We start from the raw sequence: 25179 nt of genomic DNA on the forward strand, positions 1-25179 counted from the left end.
TCTGGCATTGCCTCATTAAATGTTGATGAGAGACACAATTAATAAATTATGACATTTTGTATAACAGGTATATGATTTAAAATGCCTTTCAATGTTGCTTTTCAAAAATTCCCTTGAGAATTATGAAACTTGAGCCTTCAAAGATAAATTTTTCTTATTTTCTAGCACATACAGAGAGGTTCTGCTATGATATTTGAAATGTTATAAAGTATTAAATAATTTGTGTTTCTTTGACCTGATATGGAAATCTGCCCTTTAAAATATTTTAATATTCTGTTTCAAGGGTAATAAACGTCAGTGAAGATAATTCTGCCAAATAAAGGACCTTTTTGTTGAAGATGGTATTACACATTATATGAAACACCACATTTTCTTTATTGCAGATTTATATTAAGAGATTTTACTTCTTCTATTCTCTTCTAATGAATCATGCAAAACCAGACCATTGTCACTGAGTTCATACTCCTGGGACTTTCACAAAACCCAAAAGTTGAGAAGCTCCTATTTGTTATATTTTTCTTGCTCTATCTTGCAACAATTGGAGGCAACATGACAATTGTGGTGACCATTGCTTCGAGTCCTGTGTTGCTGGGTTCCCCTATGTACTTCTTCTTGGCATTCTTGTCCTTATTGGATGCATGTGTCTCCTCTATTGTCACACCCAAGATGATTATAGATTTATTCTATAAGAGAAAGACCATCTCCTTTGAATGTTGCATAATGCAAGTGTTTTCTATCCACTTCTTCAGTGCTGTGGAGGTGATCATTCTAGCAGCTATGGCTTATGACCGCTATGTGGCCATTTGTAAGCCCTTGCACTACTCTTCAATTATGAACAGGAGGCTCTGTGGCATCCTAGTGGGGGTAGCCTTTGTCGGGGGATTTTTGCATTCCATCATACAAATTATCTTCACTTTGCAGTTGCCTTTTTGTGGACCCAATTTTATTGATCATTTCATATGTGACTTGTTCCCATTGCTGAAGCTTGCTTGCACTGACACACACATATTTGTAATTTTAGTGTTTGCTAACAGTGGGTCTATCTGCATCATTATCTTTTCCTTTTTACTTGTTTCCTACGTTGTCATCTTGTTCTCTCTGAGAACCCACAGTTCTGAAGGGAGACGTAAAGCTCTCTCTACCTGTGGGTCCCACATTACTGTTGTGGTTTTGTTCTTCGTTCCATGCATATTGATATATGCACGACCTACATCTCCATTCTCTTTGGAGAAATATGTATTTATATTTGCTGATGTCTTGACACCTTTACTCAATCCTGTGGTTTACACTTTCAGGAATAAGGAAATGAAGAATGCCATCAGGAAAATGTGGAGAAGTTTATTAGTGGCTCCTGACATATTAAAATAACTAATGCCTTAGGCTAGTAAGATAGTTCTGTGGAAGAAACAGAGTCAGCATTGTGTAACTATAAGAAATTTCTCTGCATCCCCTTTGCCTATGTATATAGTCAAGTTTGGCAGTGTCCTTTTAACCTAGTGCTGGTATTTCTGAGACAGGTGAAATGCAGTTGAACATTGGCCAAGTAATCTATCAGAGATCTAGCAAGTTCTGGGTCCATCCACAGACCTTGTCTCTAGAAACTAACACAATGTGACACAGATGAAGATATTCAATAACCTTTTGTTGGTGTGCATGAAAACTAAAGGACACTGCTAGTGTATTTATTGTGCACACGCGAGCGCGCGTGCACAACACACACACACACACACACATGTTGCAGGATTTTCCCTGTCTAATTACCTTAGAGCAGCAAGAGGCCTGTGATTGGCCAGTGAGGGAGGCGAAGCTCAGAGTTGTAGAGAATTCTCAGGAAAAAAGGGAAAGCCAAGATGGAGGCAGATGTGAAACAGCTTGGCTTTAGGCAGCCACAGTTATGATATCATAAGGTTAAAATAATTGGGATAGAGCTTTTATTATTACCAATTGGTTCTGAAATTATTGTATTGGCATCTTGTAAATTAAGAATTTATTGATACATAAATCTGATTGGTTAATTATAAGTTTCAAGAGATTTGTTTCTACTGGGTTGATGGGTGATTTGGCAGCTGACCACAGGGTGGAAGGTCATTGTGTGGGGCTGGTTACAGTGGTATGCCCAGGGACTCGGGAATCTCTAGTCCAAAAAACAGCCAAGTTGAGTTCACCCAGCTGAATCCAATGGGAACAGCTGGTTGCTGGTGATAATATAGGAAGCCTGCTGGTCTTTTATTTAATATTTCCCGCAACACACACAAACACACACACACACACACACACACACACACACACACACACACAATGAGAGAGAGAGAGACAGAGACAGGAATGAGACGACAGACAGACAGGGAGAAGGACAGAGAATATTTATGCATAAGTACAAAAGCAAACAAGCCAAAAATATATTAAATACACTATAAAAGTGTACAGAAAGATTTAAAAAGTCAGAAAACCAGAACACTTGCTGCTAAATTTTGTATTCTTAGCATGACTGGTAGGTACAGCCATGTAATAGCCATAGGGTTGACTAAAAGACCTTGAACAATGACAACACCAGTTGATTTATAGTATCAGTGTGGAAGGGAGCAATTTCACAAGGACGACACTTTAGATAAAATGTGACAGTCAATCAATGTCTGGTGAGAGTACAAAACCCTTTTTTTTCCAGGAATAAACTGTCTTATAGGCTATCCAAATCCAATGTTCAGTATAATACATGAATTTATGGATAATACTTAATAGAATATATATATATATATATATATATATATATATATATATATATTTGTGGAGGTGTATCTATCATTACATATATATATATATATATATATATATATATGAATTAAATGAAAACTTGAAAAAGAAATAAGTGGTCATGGACATGAGATGGAGAAGAGAGAATTGTTTGATTGAGAAAATTTACATAAATGAAGTACCCATGTAAAAACTTCTCAAAACTATATTTAAAATTGAATAAAAACAATATTTACTTACACATGCACTTTAGAATTTACTCATATATACAGAGTTTATTTTATTTTAAGAACTGAATTAATATTAGGATTAAAAACTTTGCTTTGAGCTCACACTTCTTGTGAATTGACTGTTCCTTATTGCTATGTGAAAATTAAAGATATGTACATTTTATGCTCATAATTATAATGAAATATTGGAAGTCATTAGAATGTTTTCTATTCACAGTTTGTTAAAATGTTGAATATTATGTATTTAAAATAATAGAAAACATACTGAAACAAAACCAAATAATAATGGGTTTCTAAGTATTATTGTGAGGTTTCAGAACAAAGAAACACAAAGACAGAGCTATAAATTGAACCTGAAATGTAGGTATTCCATTGACATTTGACTTTGTTTTCACATTAGATACTGAAAAAGCATTTGACAAAATTCGACATCACTTCATGATAAAATTCTTGGAAAGATCAATTATTCAAGGCACACACATAAAAATAGTAAAAGCAATGTACAGCAAACCAGGAGCCACATCAAACTAAATAGAGAGAAACTTGAAGCAATCCCACTAAAATCTGGGACTGGACAAGGCTGCCCACTCTCCCCCTACCTATTCAATATAGTGTTTAAGCTTCTAGCTAGAGCAATTAGACAACAAAAAGAGGTCAAAGGGATACAAATTGGAAAGGAAGAAGTCAAAATATCACTATTTGAAGATGATATGATAGTATATTTAAGTGACCCCCAAAATTCCACCAGAGAAATCGTACAGCTGATAAACCACTTCTACAAAGTGGCTGGATATAAAATTAACTCAAACAAATCAGTAGTCTACCTATATTCAAAGGATATACTGGCTGAGGAAGAAATTAGGGAAATGACCCCTTTCACAATAGCCACAAATAATATAAAATACCTTGGTGTGACTCTAACCAGACAAGTGAAAGATCTATATGAGAAGAACTTCAAGTCTCTGAAGAAAAAAATCAAAGCCCTCAGAAGATGGAAAGATCTCCCATGCTCATGTATTAGCAGGATTAATATAGCAAAAAAAAAAGCCATCTTGCCAAAAGCAATCTATAGATTCAATGCAATATTCATCAAAATCCCAACTCAATTCTTGATAGAATTAGAAAGAGTAATTCTCAAATTCATTTGGGAGAACCAAAAAACCAGGATAGTGAAACTATTCTCAACAATAAAAGAGCATCTGGGGAATCACCATGTCTAACCTCAAGCTGTACTGCAGAGCAATAGTGAAAAAAAAAAAAAAAAAAAAAAAAACGGCATGGCATTAGTACAGTGACTGGCAGGTAGATCAATGGAATAGAATTGAAGATCCAGAAATGAACCCACACACCTATCGTTACTTGATCTTTGACAAAGAGGCTAAAATCATCCAGTGGAAAAAAGGACAGTCTTTCCAACAATTGGTGCTGGTTCATCTGGCAGTCAAAATATAGAAGAATGCAAATTTATCCATTCTTATGTCCCTGTACAAAGCCCAAGTCCAAATGGATCAATGACCTCCACATAAAACTAGATACATGGAATGTAATAGAAGAGAGAGTGGGGAAAAGCCTTGAACACCTGAGTGTAGGGGAAATTTTCCTGATCAGAACACCAATGGCTAATGCTCTAAGATCAAGAATCAACAAATGGGACTTCATAAAAGTGCAAAGCTTCTGTAAAGCAAATGACACTGTCAATAGGACAAAAAGGCAACCAACAGATTCAGAAAAGATCTTTACCAATTTTACAACTGATAGAGGGCTAATATCCAGTATATACAAAGAATTCAAGAAGTTAGGCACCAGAGAACCAAATAACCCTATTAAAAATTGGGAATAGGGCTAAACTGAGAATTCTAAGCTAAGGACACTCAAATGGATGAGAAGCACCTAAAGAAATGTTCAACATTCTTAGTATTAGGGAAATGCAAATCAAAACACCCCTGAGATTCCATCTCACATAAGTGAGAAGGGCTAAGATTTAAAACCCAGGTGACAGCAGATCCTGGCAAGGATGTGGAGAAAGAAGAACTCTCCTCCATTGCTGGTGGTAGCAAGCTGGAGCAACCACTCAGGAAATCAGTCATTCATCAATGACATCATGAAATTTTCAGGCAAATCTAGATCTAGAAAACATCATGTTGAGTGAGGTAACCCAATCACAAAAGAACATGCTTGGAATGTACTCACTGAAAAGTGGATATTAGCCCAGAAGCTCAGAATAGCCAAGGTACAATTCACAAACCACATGAAGCTCAAGAAGAAGGAATAACATAGTGTGGATACATTGGTCCTTCTTAGAAGGGAGAACAAAATACCTACGGAAGGAGTTATATAGACAAAGTGTGGAGTAAAGACTGAAGGTAAGGCCATCCACAAACTGCCCCACCTAGGAATCCATCCCATATACAGTCACCAAACCTAGAAAATATTGGTAGATGCCAACAAGTGCTTGCTGACAGGAGCCTGATATAGCTGTCTCCTGAGAGACACTACCAGTGCCTGAAAAATACAGAGGTAGATTCTCTCAGCCAACCATTGGACTGAGCACAGAATCCTGAATGGAAGAACGAGAGAAAGGACCCAAGGAGCTAAAGGGGTTTGCAGTCTCCTAGGAGGAACAACAATATGAACCAATCAGCCACCTCAGAGCTTCCATGGACTAAACCACCAACCAAAGAGTATATATGAAGTGACCCATGGTTCCAGTTGCATATGTAGCAGAGGATGGTCTTTTTGGTCATCAATAGGAGGAGAGGTTATTTGTTCTGTGAAGGCTCGATACTCCAGTGTAGGGGATGCTAGGACAGGGATTTGGTGGTTTGGTGAGTAGGGGGTGTGGGGACAGGATGGGGGGTTTAGGAGGGGAAACTACGAAAGGGAATAACATTTGAAAAGTAAATAAGAACATAATCTAAATAAATGAATAAATTATTTTTGGTGACTAAAAAAAGAAAAGAAAAAAAAAGAATATTTTCAATGAACTTAGAGAAGAAAATTTCTCAAACAAAGAGATGGCCCATCGAGGTATAAATGGCCTACAGAACACCAAATAGGACCAGTATTGAAACTCTGTACAATGTATTATAGTCAAAAAACTTAAAGACACTCTCTTATGCAAGAGGATTACAAGTTGCAAGAGATAAAATTCATAGTGTTAACAAAATCTTGATAATAACATTTGACAATTCAACAGAAAACTAAAAAGTTAGCAGGGTTGAAGGATTCATTTGAAGTTCTAAAAGATCACAGCTATCAATTTGGAGAACCTATTTAGAAAAACTATACACTAAAACTGAGGTAGAAATCAAGTCTTTCCATGATAAAACATGTAAAGTTATGATTTCTAAGTCCAGAATTTTGAAAGGAATAATCACACCAAATATGTCACAAGAAATACTATCAAGATATATACTGCCAAAAACAAACAAATAAAAACAAATTAACCAAAACAGAAAGGCATATTAGAAGAGATAACTAACACTTCAAATTTTTTTTTTAGATTTTTGTTATTAGGTATTTATTTCATTTACATTTCCAATGCTATCCCAAAAGTCCCCCACAGGCTCCCCCACCCACTCCCACTTCTTGGCCCTGGAGTTCCCCTATACTGAGGCATATAAAATTTGCATGACCAATGGGCCTCTCTTTCCACTAATGGCCAACTAGGCCATCTTCTGATACATATGCAGCAAGAGACACGAGCTCCAGGGGGTTACTGATTAGTTCATATTGTGGTTCTAACTATAGGGTTGCTCCTTTAGCTCCTTGGGTACTTTCTCTAGCTCCTCCATAGGGGGAACTGTGATCCATCCAATAGCTGACTGTGAGCATCCAATTCTGTGTTTGCAAGGCCCCGGATTAGTCTCATAAGAGACAGCTATATCTGGGTCCTTTCAGCAAAATGTTGCTAGTGTATGCAATGGTGTCAGCGTTTGGGAGCTGATTATGGGATGGATCCCTGGATATGGCAGTCTCTAGATGGTCCATCCTTTTGTCACACCTCCAAACTTTGACTCTGTAACTCCTTCCATGGGTGATTTTTTCCCAATTCTAAGAAGGGGCAAAGTGTAGACACTTTGGTCTTTGTTCTTCTTGAGTTTCATGTGTTTAGCAAATTATATCTTATTGTGGGGAGCGGGTGTGGCGGCAGTCCAAAAGGCACCAGGGACTGCAGCTAAGTCATATGACTTGCACCTGACTTTCTCATATAAACCACAAACATAGTGAGAGCTGCGCAGGTGTACCAGATTACTGGCAAAGCCATTTTGGTGGAGATATGCCCCTGCTGCCCTGATTAGCTGAAGCTGCGTACCTGGTGAGGTGATGTGGCCTGCTGTGAGTGGATAGGAACTGATAGTATATAAGAGTGAGAGGCCCAGGGCTCGGGGTCTTTCGCCTACACAGTCAATGCTCTCCCAATAAACGTGTGCAGAAGGATCCTATTGTGGTGTCTTTCTTGCTGGCGAGTCAGGCGTCCCACATCTTATATCATAGGTATTCTATGTTTCTAGGTTAATATCCACTTATCAGTGAGTACATATTGTGTGAGTTCTTTTGTGATTGGGTTACCTCACTCAGGATGATGTCCTCCAGGTCCATCCATTTGCCAGGAATTTCATAAATTCATTCCTTTTAATAGCTGTGTAGTACACCATTGTGTAAAAGCACCACATTTTCTGTATCTATTCCTCTGTTGAGGGGCATCTGGGTTCTTGCCAGCTTCTGGCTATTATAAATAAGGCTGCTATGAACATAGTGGAGCATATGTCCTTCTTACCGGTTGGAACATATTCTGGATATATGCCCATGAGAGGTATTGTGGGATTCTCCAGTAGTACTGTGTCCAATTTTCTGAGGAATCACCAGACTGATTTCCAGAGTGGTTGTACAAGCTTTCAATCCCACCAACAATGGAGGAGTGTTCCTCTTTTTTCCACATCCTTGACAGCATCTGCTGTCACCTGAATTTTTTATCTTAACCATTCTGACTGGTGTGAGGTGGACTCTCAGGGTTTTTTTGATTTGCATTTCCCTGATGATTAAGGATGTTGAACATTCTTTCAGGTGCTTCTCAGCCATTCTGTATTCCTCAGATGAGAATGTTTTTTATTTTTTAGCTCTGAGCCCCATTGTTTAAAAGGGTTATTTTATTTTCAGGAGTCCACCTTCTTGAGTTCTTTATATATATTGGATATTAGTCCCCTATCTGATTTAGGATAGGTAAAGATCCTTTCCCAATCTGTTGGTGGCCTTTTTGACTTATTGATGGTATCTTTTGCCTTGCAGAAGTTTGCAATTTTATGATGTCCCATTTGTTGATTCTCAATCTTACAGCTGAAGCCATTGCTGTTCTATTCAGGAATTTTCCCCTGAGCCCATATCATTGAGGCTTTCCCCTACTTTCTCCTCTATAAGTTTCAGTGTCTCTGGTTTTATGTGGAGTTCCTTAATCCACTTAGATTTGACCTTACTACAAGGAGATAGGAATGGATCAATTCACATTCATGATAACTACCCATTTGTTGAAAATGCTGTCTTTTTTCCACTGGATGGTTTTTGCTCCCTTGTCAAAGATCAAGTGACCAGAGGTGTGTGGGTTAATTTCTGGGTCTTCAATTCTATTCCATTGGTCCACTTGTCTGTTGCTATACCAGTACCGTGCAGTTTTTAATCACAATTGCTCTGTAGAAAGAGATGCCCATGAACATACAAGAAACCTGCAGAACTCCAAATAGACTAGACCAGAAAAGAAATACCTCCCGACACATAATAATCAGAACAACAAATGCACTAAATAAAGATAGAATATTAAAAGCAGTAAGGGAAAAAGGTCAAGTAACATATAAAGGCAAGCCTACCAGAATTACATGAGATGTTTCACCATAGACTATGAAAGCCAGAAGATCCTGCACAGATGTTATACAGACACTAAGATACCAGAAATGTCAGTACAGGTTACTATACCCAGCCAAACTTTCAATTACCATAGATGGAGAAACCAAAGTATTCCATGACAAAGCCAAATTCACACATTTTCTTTCCATGAATTCAGCCCTTCAAAGGATAATAACAGATAAAAACAAAAAAAAATACTCTCTTGCTTCTAGAGAAAGCAAGAAAGTAATCCTTCAACAAACCTAAAAGACAACAGCCAGAATAACAGAATGCCAAACTTAACCACAAAAATAATAGGAAGCAACAATTACTTTTCATTAATATCTGTGAATATCAATGGACTCAACTTCCCAATAAAAAGACATAGACTAACAGACTGGCTACACAAACAGGACCCAACATTTTTGATGCTTACAGGAAACCAATCTCAGGGAAAAAGACAGACACTACCTCAGAATGAAAGGCTGGAAAACAATTTACAAGGAAATGGTTTGAAGAAACAAGTTGGAGTAACCATTCTAATATATAATAAAATCAATTTCCAATCCAAAGTCATCAAAAAAGACAAAGACGGGCACTTCATACTAATCAAAGGTAAAATCTTCCAAGCGGAACTTTAATTCTGAATATCTATGCTCCAAATACAAGGGCAGCCACATTCATTAAAGACACTTTAGTAAAGCTCAAAACACACATTGCACCTCACACAATAATAGTGGGATACTTCAACACACCACTTTCACCAATGGACAAATCATGGAAAAAGAAATTAAACAGGGACATAGTGAAGCTAACAGAAGTTATGAAACAAATGGATCTAACAGATATCTACAGAACATTTTATCCTAAAACAAAAGGATATACCTTCTTGTGGGCACCTCATGGTACCTTCTGCAAAATTGACCACATAATTGGTAACAAAACAATCCTCAACATATTCAAAAATACCTTGGTCAAGGAAGGAATAAAGAAAGAAATTAAGGACTTTTTAGAGTTTAATGAAAATGAAGCCACAACATACCCAAACTTATGGGACACAATGAAAGCATTTCTAAGAGGAAAACTCATAGATCTGAGCGCCTCTAAAAAGAAACTAGAGAGAGCACACACTATCAGCTTTACAAAACAACTAAAAGCTCTACAACAAAAGGAAGTCAATTCACCCAAGAGGAGTAGATTGCAGGAAACAATCAAACTCAGGCGTGAAATCAACCAAATGAAAACAAGAACTATTCAAAGAATCAACCAATTGAGGAGCTGGTTCTTTGAGAAAATCAACAAGATAGATAAACCCTTAGCCAGGCTCACCAGAGGGCACAGGGACAGCATCCTAATTAACAAAATCTGAAATGAAAAGGGAGACATAACAATAGATCCTGAGAAATCCAAAACATCATTAAATCCTTCCACAAAAGGCTATATTCAAGAAAACTGGAGAACCTGGATGTAATGGACAAGTTTCTAGACAGATACCAGGTACCAAAGGTAAATCAAGATCAGGTTAATGATCTAAACAGTCCTCTATCCCCTAAAGAAATAGAAGCAGTCATTAATAGTTTCCCAACCAAAAAAAAAGCCCAGGTCCAGATGGGTTTAGTGCAGAGTTCTATAAGACCTTCAAAGAAGATCTAATTCCAGTTATGCACAAAATATTCCACAAAATAGAAACAGAAGGTACTCTACCCAACTCATTCTATGAAGCCACAATTACTCTGATAACTAAACCACAGAAAGATCCAACAAAGATAAAGAACTTCAGAACAATTTCCCTTATGAATATCGATGCAAAAATCCTCAGTAAAGTTATTGCTAACCGAATCCAAGAACACATCGAAACAATTATCCATCCTGACCAAGTAGGTTTCATACCAGGGATGCAAGGATGGCTCAATATATGGAAATCCACCACTGTAATCCAGTATATAAACAAACTCAAAGACAAAAACCACATGATCACCTCGATAGAAAGGGAGAAAGCATTTGACAAAATCCAACACTTCAAACTTTTAAATAAAATCGAGAAACCTATCGCGGTAGAAGATTCTTTTTTTTAAAATTTTTTAATTTTTAATATTTTTTATTACATATTTTCCTCAATTACATTTCCAAAGCTATCCCAAAAGTCCTCCCATATCGCCCCCCACTTCCCTACCCACCCATTCCCATTATTTTGGCCCTGGCATTCCCCTATATTGGGGCATATAAAGTTTGCAAGTCCACTGGGCCTCTCTTTCCAGTGATGGCCCACTAGGCCATCTTTAGATACATATGCAGCTAGAGACAAGAGTTCAGGGGTACTGGTTAGTTCATATTGTTGTTCCAACTATAGGTTTGCAGATCCCTTTAGCTCCTTGGGTACTTTCTCTAGCTTCTCCATTGGGAGCCCTGTGATACATCCAATAGCTGACTGTGAGCAGCCACTCCTGTATTTGCTAGGCCCCAGCATAGTCTCACAAGAGACAGCTATATTTGGGTCCTTTCAGCAAAATCTTGCTAGTGTATGCAATGGTGTCAGCGTTTGGAAGCTGATTATGGGATGGATCCCTGGATATGGCAGTCTCTAGATGGTCCATCCTTTCATCACAGCTCCAAACTTTGTCTCTTTAAGTCCTTCCATGGGTGTTTTGTTCCCAATTCTAAGAAGGGGCATATTGTCCACACTTTGGTCTTCATTCTTCTTGAGTTTCATGCGTTTAGCAAATTGTATCTTATATCTTGGGTATCCTAAGTTTTGGGCTAATATCCACTTATCAGTGAATATATATTGTGTGAGTTCCTTTGTGATTGTGTTACCTCACTCAAGATGATGCCCTCCAAGTCCATCCATTTGGCTACGAATTTCATAAATTCATTCTTTTTAATAGCTGAGTAGTACTCCATTGTGTAAATGTACCATAATTTCTGTATCCATTCCTCTGTTGAGGGGCATCTGGGTTCTTTCCAGCTTCTGGCTATTATAAATAGGGCTGCTATGAACATAGTGGAGCATGTGTCCTTCTTACCGATTGGGACATCTTCTGGATATATGCCCAGGAGAGGTATTGCTGGATCCTCCAGTAGTACTATGTCCAATTTTCTGAGGAACCGCCAGACTGATTTCCACTGTGGTTGTACGAGCTTGCAATCCCACCAACAATGAAGGAGTGTTCCTCTTTCTCCACATCCTCAGCAGCATCTGCTGTCACCTGAATTTTTGATCTTAGCCATTCTGACTGGTGTGAGGTGGAATCTCAGGGTTGTTTTGATTTGCATTTCCCTGATGATTAAGGATGTTGAACATTTTTTCAGGTGCTTCTCTGCCATTCGGTATTCCTCAGGTGGGAATTCTTTGTTCAGTTCTGAGCCCCATTTTTTTAATGGGGTTATTTGACTTTCTGGAGTCCACTTTCTTGAGTTCTTTATATATATTGGATATTAGTCCCTTATCTGATTTAGGATAGGTAAAGATCCTTTCCCAATCTGTTAGTGGTTTTTTTTTTTTTTCTTATTGATGGTGTCTTTAGCCTTGCAGAAGCTTTGCAGTTTCATGAGGTCCCACTTGTCAATTCTCGATCTTACAGCACAAGCCATTGCTATTCTATTCAAGAATTTTTCCCCTGTGCCCATATCTTCAAGACTTTTCCCCACTTTTTCCTCTATAAGTTTCAGTGTCTCTGGTTTTATGTGAAGTTCCTTGTTCCACTTAGACTTGATCTTAGTACAAGGAGATAGGAATGGATCAATTCGCATTCTTCTACATGTTAACAACCAGTTGTGCCAGGACCATTTGTTGAAAATGCTGTCTTTCTTCCACTGGATGGTTTTAGCTCCATTGTCGAAGATCAAGTGACCATAGGTGCGTAGTGTAATTTCTGGATCTTCAATTCTATTCCATTGGTCTATTTGTCTGTCACTATACCAGTACCATGCAGTTTTTATCACAATTGCTCTGTAGTAAAGCTTTAGGTCAGGCATGGTGATTCCACCAGAGGTTCTTTTATCCTTGAGAAGAGTTTTGGTTATCCTAGGTTTTTTGTTATTCCAGATGAATTTGCAGATTGCACTTTCTAATTCGTTGAAGAATTGAGTTGGAATTTTGATGGGGATTGCATTGAATCTGTAGATTGCTTTTGGCAAGATAGCCATTTTTACAATGTTGATCCTGCCAATCCATGAGCATGGGAGATCTTTCCATCTTCTGAGATCTTCTATAATTTCTTTCTTCAGAGACTTGAAGTTTTTATTACACAGATCTTTCACTTCCTTAGTTAGAGTCATGCCAAGATATTTTATATTATTTGTGGCTATTGAGAAAGGTGTTGTTTCCCTAATGTCTTTCTCAGCCTGTTTATTCTTTGTGTAGAGAAAGGCCAATGATTTGTTTGAGTTAATTTTATATCCAGCTACTTTCTTGAAGCTGTTTATCAGGTTTAGGAGTTCTCTGGTGGAATTTTTAGGGTCACTTATATATACTATCATATCATCTGCAAAAAGTGATATTTTGACTTCATCTTTTCCAATTTGTATCCCTTTGATCTCCTTTTGTTGTTGAATTGCTCTGGCTAGGACTTCAAGTACAATGTTGAATAGGTATGGAGAAAGTGGACAGCCTTGTCTAGTCCCTGATTTTAGAGGGAGTGCTTCAAGCTTCTCAACATTTACTTTGATGTTGGCTACTGGTTTGCTGTAGATTGCTTTTATCATGTTTAGGTATGGGCCCTGAATTCCTGATCTTTCCAAGACTTTTATCATGAACTGGTGTTGGATCTTCTAAAATGCTTTTTCAGCTTCTAACCAGATAACCATGTGGTTTTTGTTTTGAGTTTGTTTATATACTACATTACATTGATGGATTTCCGTATATTGAACCATCCCTGCATCCCCGGGATGAAACCTACTTGGTCAGGATGGATGATTGTTTTGACGTGTTCTTGGATTCGGTTAGCAAGAACTTTATTGAGGATTTTTGCATCAATATTCATAAGGGATATTGGTCTGAAGTTCTCTATCTTTGTTGGTTCTTTTTGTGGTTTAGGTATCAGAGTAATTGTGGCATCATAGAATGAGTTGGGTAGAGTACCTTCTGTTTCTATTTTGTGGAATAGTTTGTGAAGAACTGGGATTAGATCTTCTTTGAAGGTCTGATAGAACTCTGCACTAAACCCATCTGGTCCTGGGCTTTTTTTGGTTGGGAGATATTAATGACTGCTTCTATTTCTTTGGGAGATATAGGGCTGTTTAGATCATTAACCTGATCTTGATTCAACTTTGGTACCTGGTATCTGTCTAGGAACTTCTCCATTTCATCCAGGTTCTCCAGTTTTGCTGATTATAGCCTTTGGTAGAAGGATCTGATGGTGTTTTGGATGTCTTCAGGATTTGTTGTTATGTCTCCTTTTTCATTTCTGATTTTGTTAATTACAATGCTTTCCCTGTGCCCTCTAGTGAGTCTGGCTAAGGGTTTATCTATCTTGTTGATTTTCTCAAAGAACCAGCTCCTTGATTGGTTGATTCTTTGAATAGTTCTTCTTGTTTCCACTTGGTTGATTTCACCCCTGAGTTTGATTATTTCCTGCTGTCTACTCCTCTTGGGTGAATTTGCTTTCTTTTGTTCTAGTGCTTTTAGGTGTGTTGTCAAGCTGCTAATGTGTGCTCTCTCTAGTTTCTTTTTGGAGGCACTCAGAGCTATGAGTTTTCCTCTTAGAAATGCTTTCATTGTGTCCCATAAGTTTGGGTATGTTGTGGCTTCACTTTCATTGAACTCTAATAAGTCCTTAATTTCTTTCTTTATTCCTTCCTTGACCAAGATATCATTGAGAAGAGTGTTGTTCAGTTTCCACGTGAATGTTGGCTTTCCATTATTTATTTTGTTATTGAAGATCAGCCTTAGTCCATGGTGATCTGACAGGATGCATGAGACAATTTCAATATTTTTGTATCTGTTGAGGCCTGCTTTGTGACCAATTATGTGGTCAATTTTGGAGAAGGTACCATGAGGTGCTGAGAAGAAGGTATATCCTTTTGTTTTAGGATAGAATGTTCTGTAGATATCTGCCAGATCCATTTGATTTATAACTTCTGTTAGTTTCACTGTGTCCCTGTTTAGTTTGTGTTTCCATGATCTGTCCATTGGTGAAAGTGGTGTGTTGAAGTCTCCCACTATTATTGTATGAGATGCAATGTGTGCTTTGAGATTTACTAAAGTTTCTTTAATGAATGTGGCTGCCTTTGTATTTGGAGCATAGATATTCAGGATTGATAGTTCCTCTTGGAGGATTTTACCTTTGATGAGTATGAAAGTGCCCCTCCCTGTCTTTTTTGATGACTTTGGGTTGGAAGTCAATCTTATTAGATATTAGAATGGCTAGTCCAGCTTGTTTCTTCTTACCATTTGCTTGGAAAATTGTTTTCCAGCCTTTCATTCTGAGGTAGTGTCTATCTTTTTCTCTGAGATGAGTTTCCTGTAAGCAGCAAAATGTTGGGTCTTGTTTGTGTAGCCAGTTTGTTAGTCTATGTCTTTTTATTGGGGGGTTGAGTCCATTGATATTAAGAGATATTAAGGAAAAGTAATTGTTGTTTCCTGTTATTTTTGTTGTTAAAGATGGCATTCTGTTCTTGTGGCTGTCTTCTTTTAGGTTTGTTGAGGGATTATCTTCTTGTTGTTTCTAGGGCATGGTTCCAGTCCTTGTATTGGTTTTTTTCTGTTATTATCCTTTGAAGGGCTGGATTCGTGGAGAGATAATGTGTGAATTTGGTTTTGTCGTGGAATACTTTGGTTTCTCCATCTATGTTAATTGAGAGTTTGGCTGGGTATAGTAGCCTGGGCTGGAATTTGTGTTCTTTTAGTTTCTGTATAACATCTGTCCAGGATCTTCTGGCTTTCATAGTCTCTGGTGAAAAATCTGGTGTAATTCTGATAGGCTTGCCTTTATATGTTACTTGGCCTTTTTCTCTTACTGCTTTTAGTATTCTCTCTTTATTTAGTGCATTTGTTGTTCTGATTATTATGTGTCGGGAGGTATTTCTTTTCTGGTCCAGTCTATTTGGAGTTCTGTAGGCTTCTTGCATGTTCATGGGCATCTCTTTCTTTAGATTTGGGAAGTTTTCTTCTATAATTGTGTTGAAGATGTTTGCTGGTCCTTTGAGTTGAAAATCTTCGTTCTCATCCACTCCTATTATCCGTAGGTTTGGTCTTCTCAATGTGTCCTGTATTTCCTGGATGTTTTGAGTTAGGAATTTTTTGCAATTTCCATTTTCCTTGATTGTTGTGCCGATGTTCTCTATGGAATCTTCTGCACCTGAGATTCTCTCTTCCATCTCTTGTATTCTGTTGCTGATGCTAGCATCTATGTTTCCAGATTTCTTTCCTAGGGTTTCTATCTCCAGTGTTGCCTCATTTTGGGTTTTCTTTATTGTGTCTACTTCCCTTTTTAGGTCTAGTATGGTTTTGTTCATTTCCATCATCTGTTTGGATGTGTTTTCCTGTTTTTCTTTAAGGACTTCTACCTGTTTGATTTGTTATCCTGTTTTTCTTTAAGGACTTGTAATTCTTTAGCCATGTTCTCCTGTAATTCTTTAAGTGAGTAATTAAAGTCCTTCTTGATGTCCACTACCATCATTGTGAGATATGCTTTTAAATCCAGGTCTAGCTTTTCAGGTTTGTTGGGGTGCCCTGGACTGGGTGAAGTGGGAGTGCTGGGTTCTGATGATGGTGAGTGGTCTTGGTTTCTGTTAGTAAGATTCTTATGTTTACCTCTCGCCATCTGGTAATCTCTGGAGTTGTTATAGTTGTCTCTGTTTAGAGATTGTTCTTCTGGTGATTCTGATTACCGTCTATCAGCAGACCTGGGAGACAGACTCTCTCCTCTGAGTTTCAGTGGTTAGAGCACTCCCTGCTGACAAGCTTTCCTCTTAAAGGGAAGGTGTACAGATATCTGGTGTTTGGACCTCCTCCTGGCCAAAAAGAAGGCCCAAAACAGGACCTTTCCCAGATGCTGTGTTGCTTTGGCAGGTCACAGAAGCTGGCACTCTCACCTGTGCAGAATAAGTTCCTAAGTTCGGTGGAGTCCTGGATCCAAGATGGGGCTCCCTGCTCCTGAGGCAGAGGGCTCCAGTGCAGGGCAGACCACTGTCTTCTGGCTGGGAGGGTGCCAGATGTCTGCGGCCCCAAAAGGGTGCTGCCTCAGCAGCTCTGTGGCTCCAGCCTGTCCCAGAAGCTGTCTGCCTCTGTGGTGCTCACTCTCACCTGTGCAGACTAAGTTCCTAAGTTTGGTGGAGTCCCAGAGCCAAGATGGCCGTCCTGTGCAGGGCGGACCACTGTCCTACGGCTGGGAGGGTGCTGGATGTCTCTTTTTAAATTTTTTATTAAGTATTTTCGTCAATTACATTTCCAATGCTATGCCAAAAGTCCCCCATGCCTTCCCCCCACTTTCCTACCCACCCATTCTCATTTTTTTTTGTCCTGGCCTTCCCCTGTACTGGGGCATATAAAGTTTACATGTCCAATGGGCCTCTCTTTCCAGTGATGGCCGATTAGGCCATCTTTTTTTTTTTTTTCTTTTGATACATAAAAGAGATTTATAAAAGTATTTAAGTAGAGTTACCCTATACTGAATATTTGTCGTGAGATTATGTCTAAGACATAACAGAGCTGCTATACATATACTATAAACATAAAGTCAAGGCTATGATTATGTGTATAACATCTGCAAAAAATAAACCAGTCAGTCTCCAAGCATGCTAAAGGAAATCATCATGAGTTTCCATCTTTAACTGGGGTTCTATTGACATTGAATGCAATAGTGTGCAAGGGAGTCATCTTTCTTTAGGAATGTGACCTTTCAAAGGCTAAGTATGTCCCCAGATGTTGGTCATACACATGTACACATCTATAACACTAAATGTCCTCACTGGGTTGATAAAAAAATCACAGGAATGTAGAAGAAAGATGCAGGTGGTGGAGGATAAAGTAAAAATTAAAGGGCACATATTTTATCCAACACATATGCATGTAAAAAATTATCACATAGTATAAAATCAAGCTTACACTTCAACAAAAATAACAGAAAAGGGAATAAAATGATTCAAAAATGTTGAGATCAACATCAGATTAAAATACTCATATTCATATTTATATTTCTCAACTATTTTTAGGATTTGTTAGACAAGGTTCTTTTTGCAGTGTGTGGGCATTAATGAAGAGATTTTTAATTAACTGCTTGGAATAAGTAAATAGTCAATGCTCCTACCTAAATCGGACACCTATATGAACATTTCATAGACCGAGAAATAGTTCAAAATAGAGAATAATATAGAAAACAAGTTCTAGGGATTTGGTAGATGGGCTATGAGCCAGTGTCTGCTTTATGTGATATGGCCATTTTAATCATGAACAAGCAGCATCAGGTTGTTCATACCTGCATTATACTGGCATAAAATTTATTCTTCAATATTCTGTTATGAATAATGGAAACACTCAGGAGTTTCTACCAATCTTGAATTTAATGGTAGTTGGTAAAGCTATCTACAGGAGTGTAGTTACAAGTAAGTTTTTCAATGATTCAGTCATAAATTTTTATCTATGTTCATATGAGCAAACATAATTAAACTCATTGGTCAATAAAAAGATATAAATATAGGAAGAAGTACTTGAAAAGAACATCTACAGTACAAGAAGATACACTTATATAGTCAATATGATCGTAACAAAGTGTGTACATATGTGTAGTAGTCAAAGTTATTTAAAAAGCAAAAATTCTTACAGGAACTAAAAATATTTCTATTCATGTTATTTTTATATATAATTTTTTTACAGAAAAATATTTGATATTTCCCAAAATGATGAATATTTTCCTGACATTGATTTTAAAACTTACTGGTGACAGAAAGAAATTTTCTCAAATTCTGCACAGAGACATTGAACTCCATCCATTGTAGAATTGTGTTTGTTATCTGAAAGAGACAGTACACAAGAATACTAGTAAACATAACGTCAATGTAACTTTAAAAAAAAATCTCATAACTTAAGTTTGGATGGCCAAAAAGCATTATGAGTATTGTTATATGTATAAACATGTAGAAAAGTTTGTCTTAGAATCTCATGAGGGCAGACATTTTTTTAAAAACCCAAGTGGGTAAGAGAATCACTCCTACATTCATGATGTCTGGTTACAGTGAAGGAGGAATTTTGGATTCTTCATTATGTTTTGCTGTAATAATCATATAAATACAGCACTTTAAAAGCAGAGGTGACATTCTCCACCCTCACTGCCAGAACTGCTCTCCTGCTGCCTCTTAGGTGTGGAAGAACAAGCTGGAAACAAGTAGAGAATCTTGGCCAAGGGTAATGGTTACTATATGTTAGAGAGACAGAGAAAAAAGAAAATATCTAATTAAAATAAAGAGAATAGGAGACATATACCTTTAGAGCTTTTATAGAATTGACATATGGTTAGACTCAAAGGTCACACCTTCATATTTTCGGGAATCGAGTCTAAGTTATGGTATTGATTTATTATTTACAATTAAAATATAAATATTGTGGGATTTAGTTGATGTTTAATTTTAAGTAATTTGATAGTAACAAGGTACTTGTTATCATTGAAGTATATAATATTTACTGTTTCCTTTATTATAATCAGAATGCTTCATAATGTGATTATAAGAAAAGTATTTCCTTTTGATTGAGTCAATGTTTCATCACAGTGTGACTAGGTAAGCACTGCTTAAAATAATGGTGGCATCAATAATGACAAGTCATTTTTGAGTTTTAGTTTATAGAATATGACTTAAAAACAGTGAATTTGGCTAGGTGTGGTGGCACAAGATTGTAACACTATGACCCCAGGGGGAGCTGGAGGCTCAGGACCCAAGTCACTCCAAGCTAAGTTAATGGTGTGTCCAACTTGGCCATAAAACCTGAGAATTGAGAGTTTGTTCAATAGATGACTATTTACAAATAAAGCAATTTTGTTAACTACTTTGTAAATATATTTTAATCATTATTTGAAACTTTCATGTATGCAATGTATTGTGTTCAGGCACAGCTCCATCCTATTCCTCCTAGATCCTCCCATAGCTGAGTTTGAATTTGTGCTTAACCATCTATTTGCTCTCATTTTAGAGTCACACAAATAGCAAAGAAACAAATAAAATACCTCAGTGAAAATTTAAAAGGTAAAAATATCTATTTCCCCGAATATCTGGCATAACAAGAAATACCTAAAATAGATGACATAAAAATAGATGTTTGGTGGGGAAATGTGGGGAGCAGCCCATTGTGTGTGGTGATGACTTGGGAAAGAGGGAGGCACTTTTATGGAATCAATGGAAACCTGGAAATACTAAGAAATGAGTGACATCATTCTCTAAGAAGTATAACAATGGGAAGAAAATTATGGTTGAAGCAACAGCAGTTTTTCCTCTTTGCACGTATGAATGAATACATTTATTCTAAGTTTTGATGTAAACATGTAGCCATTTTTCCTTTAAGTAGTAAATATATTAGAAGTAGTATTATAGGGTAATAAGGTAAAGAATTTTAATTTTGCAAAACTATTGACAATAAACTGATGTCAACTTTAGGATCAATGGTTGGACTCATAAACAGAATGTGAAAGACAACCTGCTTCAACTGGTTTTCATGTCTTTCTCATTCTCCTTTGAAAAAGAAAGAGCTTTTGACTCTATATGTCTTTTTCTAGCTCTACACAGCTTAAAAACTTACCTCCATTTGGATATCTGAATTATCCCTGCTTTAAATTAACTCTGGAACTGAATTCCCAATGTCTTGCTTCTTAGAAAAATTGTTTCAACTAACCTGGGCTCTTTCAGTTTTCAAATACATTTTAAATTTATGTTGTCAAAATATAAAAAGACAGAACAGAAGATTTTGAGATATCACTTAATGAGTTTTACTTGACATTGCCCCCGTTCTTTAATAAGAGTTTATTTGGTGTGATTGTGAAATAACCCAAAATATATTAGGTTAACTAATAAGAGATTTTTGTGGTCAGTTTAATCAGGAGAATCTTAAGTAAACATAAAAAATTCAGCTAATATTTACTTAATTTTAAGTTAACATTAGGCTTTTATTCCATTAGAAGCTTTCACTCACATTGGTTGCTTGATTTTGTTGTTGTTGTTGTTTGTCATTGTTGTAGTAGAAGATGGCAATTCTGCAATGTTTCTTGTACCATGAGATCTCTCTCTCTTCACTTTTGCTTTATGAAATGCTGAGATAAGATGCGGGAATATTTATGATCATTATATTCTTAAGGAATGACTCTTCCATCTTGATTGGAGAAAAAAATCCTTTGTTGCAAAATTTATCTTGTTGCAAAATTTATGTTGTCTGCTATTAAATAAAAGTATACTTTTGTTTCCCCTCAAATACAAAACAACAACAACAACAAAAAATACCCTGAATTTCTGTGAGTGAGGACAAAGCTTCCCCATTTCACCATTGGTTAAGAATGTTAGACCATGCTATGCATTGAAATTATCATGTTTCACTACAACCCATAAAAACAAGTATGTTGTGTTATGAAAATATATACAGAGAAACACTAACAGCTTTGCCTATGGTAAAAGCAAGAATTTAATATACAATCTTTTTTTCTGCTTTGAATCATTGCCTGAGGTCCCCTTTTCCTTAACACTCAATATCTCCTCCAAAACTTCTTCTTCCATTATTATTTTGATGAGATTTGAAGAAAGAAACTTTGAATGTCCCCAGACTTTTCAAATTTTAGGAACATCTAGTTCCACAATTATTCTATAGGAAATGTAAAGGTCTATATCTCAGAAATAATTCTCAAGAATTTGAAGCAGTTTTGCTTTTATTCCCATATTTTTTCATTGTGAGAAAAGTTGGTTTTCATTAAAATACGCCATGCATGAACACCGTGCCCTATGAACTCCTTACTCATTGCAGCTTTTTGTCCATCCTGACTTAGCACAGAATAACTGCTGAATTATGTGGTGAGCACTTAATCTATTTTAAATGATTATGCCAGATCTAGTGGCCCAGTGGTCATTATGTAGGGGGTTGTTGTTTTGTGTGTTTGATTAATTTTTTGCTGTAGTTTGTCATTGTAAATAGTGATTATGTTATAGATACTATTGAAGAACTGCCCTAGGAACATCCTGGAAGTGGTTGTTGAAAGGTATGTATCTCCTCCTCCTCCCTCCCCTTCATCCTCTTTCTCTGCCATCTTCACCTGAAATTGTATATGTTCTATGTAAAAGCCATTAAATATATAAATATATATATATGTGTGTGTGTGTGTATGATTCATTAATACAGATATTCTCACCAAAAATACATTTAATAAAATATTTCATATATACCCAGAAGATAGAATTACATTTTAAAGTATGATTTTCTGAGGAAATGTATTTCCAGAGCTGTAATATTTGACTAGATGATCCACATGAAGTAGCTTGGTTTAAAAGTGAGTGCAAGGGCAATAACATAAGTAGTATTTTAACATTGTCAAATGTAATCGTCTCGATGGTCCTTGGAGATGCACAAGTAATCTGGTTAGGAACATGCCTATATTTTAAATTTTTAAACCATATTTTTGTAAAGTAATTTTTATAATCAATATCTTATTGTACAAATATTGGGCAAATAATTAAATCTCAGAAATCTTAATGATATTCAGTGAGTAGTTTTTCTTCTTCAGCTAGGTGTTTTTACCAATTTTCATATAGAGGATTGGTTCATCATGTCTTGATTCTCCACTCTTTTTTTACATTGTCACTTTTATGGAAATACCAGATTCACACATGAACAATGGAATAAGATGTAGATCCCTTCTAGACAGATGGAGCCTGCACAAAGGCAACCTCTAATCTGATATTCTCATTTTATAAAAATCTCACTCTGTTTTGTTGATGCTCAGGCAAGGTCATGGATGGTGGAGCTAGAGGATTTTGAAATCAAGTTTAACTGGCTTGATTCTTTAAACTGAAAATTTTAGTTGACAGTTTTCCACTTCCCACATATTGTTGAGGAGGAAGCTGAATCCTATATGGTTGCATTTTCTCACTCCATTTAGTCATCCTGACAACAGCATCATTTTTACAGAGCTCTGATCACAATTTAAGTTGATGAATTGAAGTGATTTTTCAGCACTTGTCTTCATTAACATCATGTTAATGGTAGATATTGTTGTATTGAACTTTCTATATTATGAAGAACAAATTTGAATTTGAATCCTAATGTACATCAGGCTTTGAAAGAAAATTTAAAATGTCAAGGTTTTCAAAGTCTATTTTATCTCTTCTTATTTTAGTAGATGAAGCTTCAGTCCATTACTGTAGACAACTCAGCCCTGCTTAGTTCCATGAAGATGGTAGACATGTTTAATAAAGTGTAACCTTTGGTTTATTATTCAGGTATGGTTTCTAATGTCTTCTAATATTTTACTACAGAAAACATGTAAAGAATGATGAGAGCTGAAATGTCAAATGTGATTCTTTTCCTAACACAAATAGATGGTTTTATCTCAAATGTTAAAAATTGTGGGTATTGTAAATTATACAATAATTTCTACCTCAATTCTATGTGATATCTAACTATATTTTTCAAAACATTGGAATAGTAATAAAATCAATTATGATATTTTTGTATAAAGATGCACCATATTGTTAATGCTGTTATTCTAGATTTGTATGATACATGTTTTTCTTATGATTTCAGAATTTCATAAATACCCTACTCTTTCAGAGTCCTTTGGAAAATCATGCATAACCAGAGCTATGTCAATGAGTTCATACTCCTGGGACTTTCACAAAACCCACAAATTGAGAAAATATCATTTGTTATATTTTTATTGGTCTATCTTGCAACTCTTGTGGGCAACATGATAATTGTGGTGACCATTGTCTACAGTCCTGCGCTACATGGCTCCCCCATGTACTTCTTCTTGGCATTCCTGTCATTCCTGGATGCTTGTGTCTCCTCTGTTGTCACACCTAAGATGATCGTGGACATGATTTATGAGAGAAAGATGATCTCTTTTGAATGTTGTATAACACAGGTCTTTGCTGTGCACTTTCTCAGTGCTGTAGAAGTCATTGTTCTTGCAGTCATGGCCTATGACCGCTATGTGGCCATTTGCAAGCCCTTGCACTACTCTTTCATCATGAATCGGAGGCTCTGTGGCATTCTGGTCGGGGTAGCCTGGGCTGGAGGATTCTTGCATTCTATAATACAAATTGCTTTTACTTTAAAATTGCCCTTCTGTGGACCCAATGTTATTGATCATTTCATATGTGACTTGTTTCCATTGCTGAAGCTTGCTTGCACTGATATACATATTTTTATCATTTTGGTGTTTGCCAACAGTGGGTCTTTCTGCATCATTATATTCTCCTTTTTGCTAGTTTCCTATGGTGTTATATTGTTCTCTCTGAGAGCCCACAGCTCAGAAGGGCGTCGCAAGGCTCTTTCTACCTGTGGATCCCACATTACTGTTGTAGTTTTTTTCTTTGTTCCCTGTATATTAATATATGCACGGCCCACATCTGCATTTTCCTTTGAGAAAAATGTTTTTGTGTTTATAGATGTCTTGACACCACTGCTCAATCCTATGGTTTACACTTTCAGGAATAAGGAAATGATAAATGCCATCAGGAAAATGAGGAAGAGACTTATAATGGTTCATGATAAATATTAAAACTGAATGGCTCAGTGGATGGATGTACTTGCTGTTTAAGAAGGAGGATGATTTGGATACTTACCACTTATGTCCAAAGCCAATTGTGGTAGATCATTTTTTACCCACTGTAGGTGAACCAGAACCAGTCAGGCCCAGGTTTGAATTGGACAACTAATCGCTGAATTGCACAGCTTGATCAAGACTCAGTCAGTCACAGATCTATTCTCAAGGAAATGAAGTAGAGAAAGATAGACAAGGATATTCAATGTCTCCTCACATTCTGGCATGTGCATGAATTACAGAATTTTCTTCATGTTCACATACATTAACACACACACATCAAATAATTAATGCTAGTGTATACTTAATGTACACAACATAATTTAAACAACAAAGTAAAACAATATTGACTTTGTAAAGACCTCCATGATTACACTTTATAGAGAAGTACATGAAACTATTCTATAGATAATGCATTAACACTCTATGTGAGAAATCTGTTTGTGAGATTACACTTACACACTATGAATTAAGTTAAAGTCCATTTCAACGAACATATATACAATTTGACTTGGCTTTTGGAAAGATACTGTGAAGCTTCACATTAAATTTTATATTTTCAGTATTGAATATATTTTATGTAATTATACAAC

The 25179-nt window shown here is 36.6% G+C and overlaps 2 protein-coding genes across 2 annotated transcripts; both read left to right on the forward strand.

Moving 5' to 3' along the window:
• The first annotated feature begins 429 nt into the window (after nt 1-429).
• LOC110289586 (olfactory receptor 4C15-like) lies at nt 430-1368 on the forward strand. Its single transcript, XM_021155868.2, has one exon. It carries the CDS (start codon nt 430-432, stop codon nt 1366-1368), a length of 939 nt encoding a protein of 312 aa, XP_021011527.1.
• Nucleotides 1369-23608: 22240 nt separating this feature from the next.
• Nucleotides 23609-24544, forward strand: LOC110289803 (olfactory receptor 4C15-like). Its single transcript, XM_021156187.1, has one exon. The coding sequence runs from the start codon at nt 23609-23611 to the stop codon at nt 24542-24544; it is 936 nt and encodes a 311-aa protein (XP_021011846.1).
• The last annotated feature ends 635 nt before the right edge of the window (nt 24545-25179 follow it).

Source organism: Mus caroli, unplaced genomic scaffold, assembly GCF_978045245.1.
Source record: "Mus caroli unplaced genomic scaffold, Mus_caroli_1 scaffold_2, whole genome shotgun sequence".
Taxonomy (NCBI): Eukaryota; Metazoa; Chordata; class Mammalia; order Rodentia; family Muridae; genus Mus; species Mus caroli.